The sequence below is a fragment of the Scatophagus argus genome, chromosome 5 (assembly GCF_020382885.2).
Source record: "Scatophagus argus isolate fScaArg1 chromosome 5, fScaArg1.pri, whole genome shotgun sequence".
In the NCBI taxonomy this organism is placed as follows: Eukaryota; Metazoa; Chordata; class Actinopteri; family Scatophagidae; genus Scatophagus; species Scatophagus argus.
In genome coordinates, this window is record NC_058497.1 from 7,176,195 (window position 1) to 7,187,122 (window position 10,928).

Below are 10,928 nucleotides of genomic sequence, written 5' to 3' on the forward strand. Positions count from 1 at the left end.
AATGGGTGGGACTCATCAAGACAGGTTCATCTGGACCCACAGAAAGTTTCTGAGACCTCCAGTTCAAATGGTGTCGGCCAGATTTAACCGTTGCTGTTACAGTGTCAGCATCTGGATAATAGATTTAATGACTTTCCTCTGAGAAGTGGGTGACATTTTCAGTCTCTAACAGCTACAAACTGTCCTTCTCTGCTTGGACCTCTGAAAAAAACAGCTGGAGTCAACAGTCCAGCAGCACTCAGGCAGAAAGCAGGGACATAAACATCAAAACTGACCACAGCATCAATGCAAACTGAGGAGGTTATGGGAAAACACAGACAAAAAAACGTAAAGACGTGTTTGCCTGCCCCAGTTATATTTACCAACTGTAGCTGTAACTACTTTCACATGTGATCAAACCAAAGTTTGGAAACATTTTTGTTGTTGTTGAAGGGACAGACAGGATAAACGTGTTCTCCACCAGGCAAAGCAGTGTTACCAGTGGAGGAGTGACTGAGAGGACCAGAGTCTTGGCACAGTCAGTGAACACATCAAACATTTTCATATCTCTCTGTGAAAAAATTGTCTCTGTCAATGTTTCACTATTATATGTGATGCTTTTGGATTAATATGCAATTTGAAGCATTTACAACTAAAAGCTAAATGTTTTCAGATGTGGAGCAGGTTTCAACTGAGACTGCATTGTAAATGAGGGAACAAAGCTCAGATTCACATTGCTGCTCCTCCTCCTGGGCCGAACCACATGTTGATGACCCCTCCCTCTTCTTCCTGCTCTCAAACACAGCAAGCTCCACCCTGTCCATTTATTTCTTTGTTCCCTCCCCATCAGATCTACAGTTTGAGGATGGGTGGAACCAACATGCAGTGAAGTACAAGAGCTGACAGGCCCCGTTCACTGCACAAACACATGTTGTTTAGATCAGAGCTAAAACTGGTTTCAGTTCTGAGGAAGTGAAACTCAGAAACCTGTTGCAACTGAAATGGCGCAGAAAGGACTTCAGCTGGACCGGGAAACCTTCTCTTGTTCGATCTGTCTGGATTTACTGAGGGATCCGGTGACTACTCCCTGTGGACACAGTTACTGCATGAACTGTATTAAAGGCTTCTGGGATGAAGAGGATGAGAAGCAAGTCCACAGCTGCCCTCAGTGCAGGCAGACCTTCACACCGAGGCCTCTCCTGCTGAAAAACACCATGTTAGCAGTTTTAGTGGAGGAACTGAAGAAGACTGAACTCCAAGCCGAACCTGCTGATCACTGCTATGCTGGACCTGAAGATGTGGCCTGTGATTTCTGCACTGGGAGAAAACTGAAAGCCCTCAAGTCCTGTCTGGTGTGTCTGGCCTCTTACTGTGAGAAACACCTCCAGCCTCATTATGAATCACCCACATTTAAAAAACACAAGCTGGTGGAGCCCTCCAAGAAGCTTCAGGACAGCATCTGTTCTCATCATAATGAGGTGATGAAGATGTTCTGCCGTACTGATCAGCAGTGTATCTGTTATCTCTGCCCTGTGGATAAGCATAAAGGCCACCACACGGTGTCAGCTGCAGCAGAAAGGGCCGAGAGGCAGAGAGAGCTCGAGGTGAGTCGGCAAAGCGTCCAGCAGAGAATCCAAGACAGAGAGAAAGATGTGAAGGAGCTTCAGCGGGAGGTGGAGGCCATCAAGCGCTCTGCTGATAAAGCAGTGGAGAACACTGAGAAGATCTTCACTGAGATGATCCGTCTCATGGAGAAAAGAAGTTCTGATGTGAAGCAGCAGGTCAGGTCCCTGGAAGAAACTAAAGTGAGGCAAGTCATAGAGCTTCAGGAGAAGCTGGAGCAGGAGATCACCGACCTGAAGAGGAAAGAGGCTGAGCTGAAGCAGCTCTCACACACAGAGGATCACATCCAGTTTTTACATAATTACCCGACACTGTTGCAACTTGGTGAGTCTAAAGACTCAAACAGCATCAATATCCGTCCTCTGAGGTACTTTGAGGATGTGATATCTGCTGTGTTAGAGGTCAGAGATAAACTGCAGAATATTCTGAGTGAAAAGTCGACAAACATCTCATCGAAAGTAGCTGAAGTGGATGTATTATTGCCACAGCCAGAGCCCAAGACCAGAGCAGAATTTCTGAAATATTCATGTGAAATCACACTGGATCCAAACACAGCCCACACAGAGATGATTTTATCTGAGGGGAACAGAAAAGCAACATTAAAGAGGCAACAACAGTTTCATTCCAGTCACCCAGACAGATTCGTTTACTGTTATCAGGCCCTGAGTATGGAGAGTTTGACTGGACGTTGTTACTGGGAGGTGACCAGGAAAGGGAGGGTTTACGTTGGCGTCGCATACAAGAGTATCAGCAGAGCAGTGTGCGCCACTGAATGTGGACTTGGACTTAACCACAAATCTTGGGCATTAAACTGTAAAAAAGATGGCATTTATGAGTTTTATTTTAACAAAATCGTAACTCCAGTGTCAGGTCCTCAATCCTCCAGAGTCGGAGTGTACCTGGACCACACAGCAGGTATTCTGTCCTTCTACAGCGTCTCTCACACATCTAACATGACTCTCCTCCACAGAGTCCAGACCACATTCACTCAGCCTCTCTATGCTGGACTTCGGCTGTATTACAATTATGGAGACATTGCTGAGTTCTGTAAACTCAAATAGACAGAAGTCATTTCAGGGAGACAGTGGGTTAAATGTTCTGTTTTTCATTTCTGGAAGTTGTCTTGTATCACTGAACAGTGTTACCACCTGTCTTTGTTTAGGTGGCTCTGCTTGCTGTGTCTGTTTAACTGTGGAGGCAATCACTGCTCAAGACGAGCTGGGTTTCCCTGAAATGACATTTCTCTGCATAAAGATGTAAACATGATCATGATCATTAAGAAGATCTTTTATTATTTGCTTGTATATTGCTGAGATTCTGGTCAAAAAGCTGATTATATGGACGAAGTGAATCTGGACGTGAAATCACTGAACGCAAGTCATTTAACAGACTTTTCTGTTGGGTTGTGTGAACAAACTCAAGGTTTCCACTCTGAGAAACAAACATGAACATGATATTTTCTGCTTAGTTTCATTCCAGGAACAAAAAAAAAAAAACAAGAAAAATATATTATTTGTATAATTTCCTCAGTGTCACCAGCTACAAACAACATCCTCATTTTAGCGACACTCGACTTGACACTGAGCTCTCGCCTTTAGCTCAGCTCTAACTAAACTCTCCTCCAGTTTGGCTGCCAGCTGGAGTAGCAGCTCATTAGCAGAGAAGCTGTTCATGTGAGAACACACCAGTGCAGTGTGTGTTTGCCCCGGCAGAGTGTGTGTTTACTTGTCAGTAGAAAACAGGAAACTGGAAGTTCATCACTAAGACAAAACATATGTAACATAAGTAACGGCCCACTGCTTGTCAGGGTATGAGTTAAAGGAATAGAATTAATTTCATTACATTGTACTGAGTGTGATTGCATGTGACAATAAAGAAATTTTCTACAAAGTGAATTGTGTTCTCTGAGACATTATGCACAGTATGTGAGTAAATGTCAAGCAGTGTAACACACTGTAACACCATCACACACCACGTGTGAATACAATTCACAGCATCAACACACCTCATGTATTCATATGCAGATGGGGGAGCACACAGAAAGCTCCTAAAGTCTGTTTTAAATCATGACTCCATGCAGCAAAGTGCATCAGCATGCAGACAAACTGTTAGCAAAGAGTAAATCTGTTGATGGCAGCTTTAATGTATGGGAACAAAACATTTCAACAGAAAGAGGAAAATTCCCAACATCAGATATGATGACATGAGATTCCATGACAGTAAACAAACGTATGTTGGAGTGGGTGACAATCACAAACCTGACTGAGATCAAAAGATCAAAAATCCATTTTGGCCCTGACTAGCCAACTAATAAGATCAGAAATTCTAATTAAACACAAGATGGTGGGTGTCACACAGTTTCACCGCATTTCAAAGTCAGCATACACAAACAAGATACATTAGAAAAGCTGATTATTTCATGATTCAGTCAGAGCAAAAGTGACAGTAACACAAAGTGGTCAAACTGACCACAGTCCACTGCAGGAAAACTCCAAAGTGCCACCATGAGTCTGTGAGCAGAAACTTTCCACATTTCAGGATGAAGTCCAGTCACAGCTGTCCCAGCATTTACAGCCTCAGCTAACAATCTGGGAACAGTTTGGATGGACGTACAGATCGTACTCTGAAGTCGTGTGAGCTGGCAGTGAACACTGAGTGAGAGGAGCCAACAGCAGCTCGAACAGCAAGTGACCGACTGATGGCTGTGAATCAAACACTGTGCTTTAAAAGTGTCAGTCAGTGTTGGTGTGTTCTCGTGTTTTATGTGCAAAGTAACAAAAGAGATGAGACTGATAAGAATCTGAAGCAGCCCATAAAATACGCAGCACATCATAAACAGAAAGCCAAAGAATATATTCAAGCAAATAAAAAGTCAATAAAAGTTATAACAACTGACTGAATGAAAGTGTAAAGATAAAAGGAAAATAATGGAGAAAATAAAACACTGAAAAGGATTAAACTAAAGGAATTCAGAGAGCCTGATTTCAAACAAAAAGCCCTCTGACTGTCAAGTCTGATCACTTTAAGATTTAAATCTCAGTCGATAACAGCCATGCTGGGATCCCCCATTAAAAAAGCTTTGAGATTTAAGCTGGAGCTGAACAACGATGAGCCTTTCAAACTCGTGAGACTTTAAAGATGACACTCTTGTGCTCTTCAGCCTGATGATCAAATCTTTGGACCGCTTCCTGCCTCTGCTGACCTACAACAGGATCACGAGTACATTATTCAACGTAAAACCAGCACCACTTTTATTAACACTTAAAAACATGTCACGTTCTGTTGTGAGGAGGAGTGGGAAATGAAAGAGCAGATGACAGAGGAAGAAAAAGAAATAAAAAGAGGAGGAGTTGAAATCAGGATTTGCTGCCATTAATGGATGTCTGCCAAGGAATTCATTGTATCCCATCTGTGCATACAATTTAGAAAATAAGTAAGAAATGATGCAAGATTTAATTTTCACATTGCAGTTTGCCCATCTGGAAATATGAGCCAAATATAAATTAAAGATTTATGATTGCACATCAACATCAGGATCAGATGTACGGTGCAGGAGAACAGAGAAGATCTGAGAGGACAGGACCAAAGACTGGACACTGAGGGGACATTCATGTGAGGCTGTGGCCCTCATTAAACTGAGGACTGCAGGGGACCAGCCCACATAAAACACAGTTTCAAGAGAAACCACATATGTCCAAACTGTAAATACCTCAGAGCACAACACCGACTCTGAAGGCTTAATGGAGGTAAACGCCAGTCTCATCTCTATTTCCAGATGATTTCATGTCCATCTTCTCCATTCTGAACGGTCACCAGCTCGCCATCTGCTGGGCTGCAGTGCTGATGAGCTCAGCAGACGTGTTGTGATCTAACAGGATCAGACAGGTGGAGACATGCAGGATAAAAACAGCTCTGCTCCACCCTGCACAGGCAAATGGACGCAGTCGTTCCTACATTAAGTCATGTTGGAAAGCATATAAATATATTAATGTACTTTAAAGTACACTGATGTCCTTCTGGATGAGTTTTTCATCATAAGTCAGAAGTCCAAACTCTCTGATCCCACTGACTCTGTTATGTAAGAGAGAGAAAACCATGAAGTCTTTAATTACAAACTATAAAGTCAGTAATTCTTCAGTAACACACTGACTGCAGCATTTCAGAGCCAACAAACTGGGGTGTGTTGCCTCTTTGTACCATGTCAGTGAATCTCTTCCTGTTCTGTCACGATGTACCTGTGGTGTCAGATCCTCACATTGAGATCTCTCTGTCTGTGAGAAGTTTGATTCCTGCTGCAAAGTGTGAGCAGACAGCAGCTTGTTAGCTTTGAGCTGAATGAAAATCTAATGTGAGCTGCCATGACCCAAACATTAAGCAGCAGTTCAGGTGGAAATCTACCAGCACAGACGCTCTGGTTCAGTGAAACTGCTCTGAATCACCAGTTTGTTCAAAGAAAAGATGAAGTCACGTGTTACTTTAATCACGAGTGCAGAGAACTGAGGCTGTTCTGTGTTAGAACACCAGCGTCAGGTGTTTTCTGTCACCTGTCGAAGGTCAGACAGCTGCTGTGACATCACGTATGAAGGCGGGGCCAGAGGAGAAACAGTTTGAGGCCATAAAGAGCTCTGACGCTGCACTTCTCTGCCCTGTGTGCTTCACTGTTAACTGTCTTCTGGGTGACTTTGGCTGTTTGTTTCTCCTTTGTGCTTTTGGTCTGATTCATGCCAATATGATTCATCTAAATAAAGTTGATTAGAAAAATCACAAACAGATTTGAGAGTACAAGTTATGATACACAAAACTGACTGAGGAAATGACTGATGAAAACTCTGATAATCCCATTTCATTTCAGGCTCAGTGTTTGTTTGGTTGCACCATTTGATTGTTTTCCTATTTCATATGATTCATAAGTGACATATTAACTGTCAGACTGATTAGTGCTGGTGGAGAAACAGAAAATGTTGAAATTAAAACAGAAACTGATCATCAACAAAGACAATCAAAAAACTCAAAGATGCTGGAATGTCACAAACAGGATGTTTGTCCTCCTAAAATATTCTTTTAATGCTGCAACAACTGAATGTCAACGCAGTCCCTCAACCTCACATCAGCATCTTGAAATGCAGTCCTCAGCCTCTCTGAGTTGTCAGGAATAATGTGGTTGTGGAGGACAGAATTTGGTTTTGATTGATCTCTAAATAAATAAATGAGCTGTCTTTATCTGCACAGTGGTGTGTCCCAGCAGCCAGCAGACACACACTCATTAAGCCTCTCTCAGTGCCATGACTCATCACCATTACTCACCTAAAAATGAAATCCAAATTGTTCATCTCTGAGTTGAATATTCAACAGCTGGAATCATCACTGGATTTCTTGCCAGAGAATATTTTTGTCCACTTTGCATCAGCGCCGGCAGCGAATCGTGTCACAGCAGAGACAGCACTCACAAATACTTTTAGACACAGTGCGCGCACACGCACACGCACACACAGACACGCACACACAGACACACACACAAAGCCGAGTGGACACAAACACTCTCTCTGTGTCGCCAACCTTCAGATGTGCAGAAACATGAAATCTAATTTCACTGCGCTGATGTCTCGGTGCAACGACACATTTTGTTGTTGACCTGAGACGGAGGCTGTTGTTGCTGGGCGACTCAAAGCCAACAAACCAGATAGAAATTGGATTTGTGTGTGTGTGTGTGTATTTTACACAGAGAGCAGAAAATACAGGGACCTGTCTGTACTGGATTTCATCATGTGGCTTGTGTGTTTATCACTTCATGTCCATACACACACATAAGAACACGTAATACAGTAAGTTTGTGTCCTCAGCGATTTGTTCCGATTTGTTCTTGCAGAACATTTGAGCTCATTTTCCATGAGACATTTAAATTTATAAAACCTGCCATCTCAGAACTTCATTCTCATATGTCAAACCTGCAGTGAATTACACAAATGACTTTTTGTTGAGCAGGTACACAATAAAATGGAGCAAACCAGGCAGGTTGTAAACCCAACATCACTGACTGAAATGTTTCAACTGATTGTGAAACTAAACTTATGAAACTATGAACCTGTGAATTGTGTCTGAATATAGAAGAGATGAGCAGACACTGAGTCAGCTCTGCTTTTAACAAACCCTCTCTGTCTCTCCCTCCAATATGAAACTGCAGCTTCCACTCGCATCCTTCTGGACTGCACTATTTGACAAAGAGAATGACTTTTAAGAGCTGTTCGACATGACAGGAAACTTCTGACTCCTCTGACAGAGAGCTTTAAATGCAGATGGAGTTCGTATCTTGTATGTTTCTGTTTGTCCGTCTGATTTTCTTTTAAACTGACAAGATGAGAGCAGACTGAGCAGAGAGAAGTCAGAGCTCCTCCAGCAGAGTGAGACAGCAGCTCCACAGCCTTCATTCACCCTCATGTGTGACTGACAGCAGGGCTTCATACTAACACAGCACACAGAGAACACATGGACACACAGAGTCTGAGAGACAGAGTCTCTGCTGTCTCACATCCTGAACCTCGCAGATGTCAGAGCAGGACTGATGCGTCAGACAACACAGAGTTTACTGCAGACCGAAGGGAGCAGAGGACGTCACATGATATGTTCTGGTTTAGAGAGAACTTCCAGAGCTTTGGGGTCCAAACAAGATGTTTTTGTCTCTACTGAGCTGATCTTTGTCTCAAATGAACCCTCTGATAATCCACAATCACACAAAAGATCATTAATATTGACTATAATGTTTCCTAACATGATTAATCAGACAGATTATTTTTCCAGCAGTTCTTCCTTCAGATCCTCCAGCCTTGTGTCTGTGAATATTTCATGGTGAATATTAAATAGTAATGAGACTTTAGTGAGTGTCTGATTTCTGTGATATAATATGGATTATGAGGAAACCTCAGAGCACACAAGGTCTGAACTACAGCAAAGCTTCTCATTCAGCCGACTTCATTTATTTATTTCACATGCTGATGAGACGTTGGAAGCCCAACTGATCTCCATCTTCTTACCAAACCCGTCTGACAGCAGCACCGTCACCATTAGCAACACGACCCACCGATCACCAGCTCATTCATGAGACTGTATGGAAATATGAAGGTAACCAGTGATTTTACTGTAATATGATTCACCACACAGGTTCAATCAGCTCTCAGTGTCTCTCCAACATGCACACATATTAACATTCTAGTCTAACATGTTGTGCATCTCAGTGATGAGTGCTGGAACAGCAGAAATGCACCTGCTCTCCTTATTTACAACAGGCTAAAAAGAAGAGTCATGGATGGCTTCATGACCTGTTAGAGACCAGAAGGGGTTGGACAGAATAGCCAGAAAATGAACCAATAAATGCACAGAAGTCCACTGTCCTCCAAAGTGAAGAAGCAGATGGAGGATGTTAAAGCAGCAGGAGAAGAACAGATAACAAGCTGCTGAGAGTCTCATCATTAACATCATCATAATGTCTAACACGGTGGATAAATCAGCACGACAAGAAAGAGGCTTCTCTGTGTTTACTGATATCACAAAGACTCTGAGTCTGTCAGGAAACACTGACCTTATAACAAGTCTGAAGTCAGTTTGTACTCCAACAACACTGACGTGAACCCTGGAAGATAAATGTTGAATTGTTTCTCAAATTGTCCCAGAGACATGAAGGCAAAGGAAAGAGAGAAGCAGGAGAATCCAGTTCATGTATCCTGCTGACAGAAATGCAGGTTTACAACAGTCACCAGTGGAATACAAAGTACTTGTTGTCATCAATACCAGAATACATCTGAAGCGTCAGGCTATCTGTGTGAAGGACGCAGACGGACAGACAGACAGCTGCCTCAGTTCATCAGCACTGAGCTCCATCCACCTGCACACATCATATTATCACTAACAGCAGCCTGGAGGTCAGCGTGTGCTATCAAATCATTTGAATAAAGAGTAAAGGGCCCACTTATTACTGTGACAAGCATGTGATTATTCCACCAGGTGTGTGAACGAAACCTCAAATCAGAAGCAAACGTTTAATTAACTGGAGTTTGGTCGGCTGTGAAAATGTAAGATACATCACGCAGTCTGGATGTCTCGTCCTCCATGATGGACTGAAGAGGAATTATTCATTTAAAGCAGCTCTGAATACATTTAATCCAGCAGAGGCCTGGAGTGGAATCAGATCAAGCTGACCAGACCTGAAGAAGTCGAATGAGGTCAAAAAATGCTGTTTTCTCTCTTCATGCCGTCTTTCCTCCAACCTTCTTATCTTTTCTCTTTGTTTTCTTGAGTCTTTATTGCCTTTCTTCACATTTCCTTTCATCTGTCTTTATCTTTCTGTCCCTGTCCAAACTCTCCACCTCTTCATCCTGTCATCATACACTGAAAATCCCTTCAACCACAGTTTACTGTTTATTCAGGAGGACCATTTAGTCTCCACCTTCCTCATCTTTTATTGATGTTGTCTTCTTTTCATTCAGGTCTTTTCCTCCTCTCAACTTGTTGTCAGCCTATTCGCCTGATAAGGATTCAACTCCTCTGAGAAAGTCTGAGAGAGAACAGAGTTTCACTGATGAATTTGATCTGTGTTTTGTGCTTGGAAAACGCTAAAATTCAAATTAAGTACAGGCCACATTTTTAGTTTCTTCATTTCTGGATCAGAATGTCTGTTTCTGGCTAATCCTGAAATACCTGACAAATTAATACTCTCCATATGCACTTCTACAGTACCACTGCAGTACTACTACAGTACCAGTCTAGCAGCCAGTGGTCTCTGTCACAGGCCTGAAGAGATCAGTGCTGCTCATCCTGTTGAGATGTGACTGTGGAGCAAAGCAGCAGTGTTTCATGTGCTGCCTCCCCTCCAAGTCCCCTCAGCTGTTTGGTGTCAGAGGAACTGACCCACATGTGGAGTCGCAGAGCAAATCTCATTTCCATTTGAATGAATCCTCAGTGTGCTTTGGTAAATGAACATATAAATAACTGCCACTGATTATCAAGAGTTGTTTAAGAAGCTACAACAGAGAGACAGAGAGAGAAAGACTGTGAGAGAGAAACACTTACTTTAGAAAGTGTGACTCAAACTGATGTTATCTCATCTTAATGTGACTAATACTTGATTACAGGGAGCAGAGCAGAGGATGGACTCATCAAGCTGAACAACGATCACATCCAAACAAGGCCTCACACACGAGCCAAAGAAGACCCTGGATTTCAAATGTTGTTTAGAAAATCCTGGCTGCTTATGCTGCTGCCTCTGCAGCCACATTCATACTAACCTTGTCTGTGTGCTGCTGGAAAGAGATTCACAAACTCTTACCAAAAATCAA

The 10,928-nt window shown here is 42.6% G+C and overlaps 1 protein-coding gene across 1 annotated transcript; it reads left to right on the plus strand.

The window, feature by feature from the left end:
• Positions 1-904: 904 nt before the first annotated feature.
• On the plus strand, positions 905-3,492 carry LOC124059238 (tripartite motif-containing protein 16-like). The gene has a single exon (XM_046389090.1). It carries the CDS (start codon positions 981-983, stop codon positions 2,661-2,663), a length of 1,683 nt encoding a protein of 560 aa, XP_046245046.1. The 5' UTR covers positions 905-980; the 3' UTR covers positions 2,664-3,492.
• Positions 3,493-10,928: the final 7,436 nt, after the last annotated feature.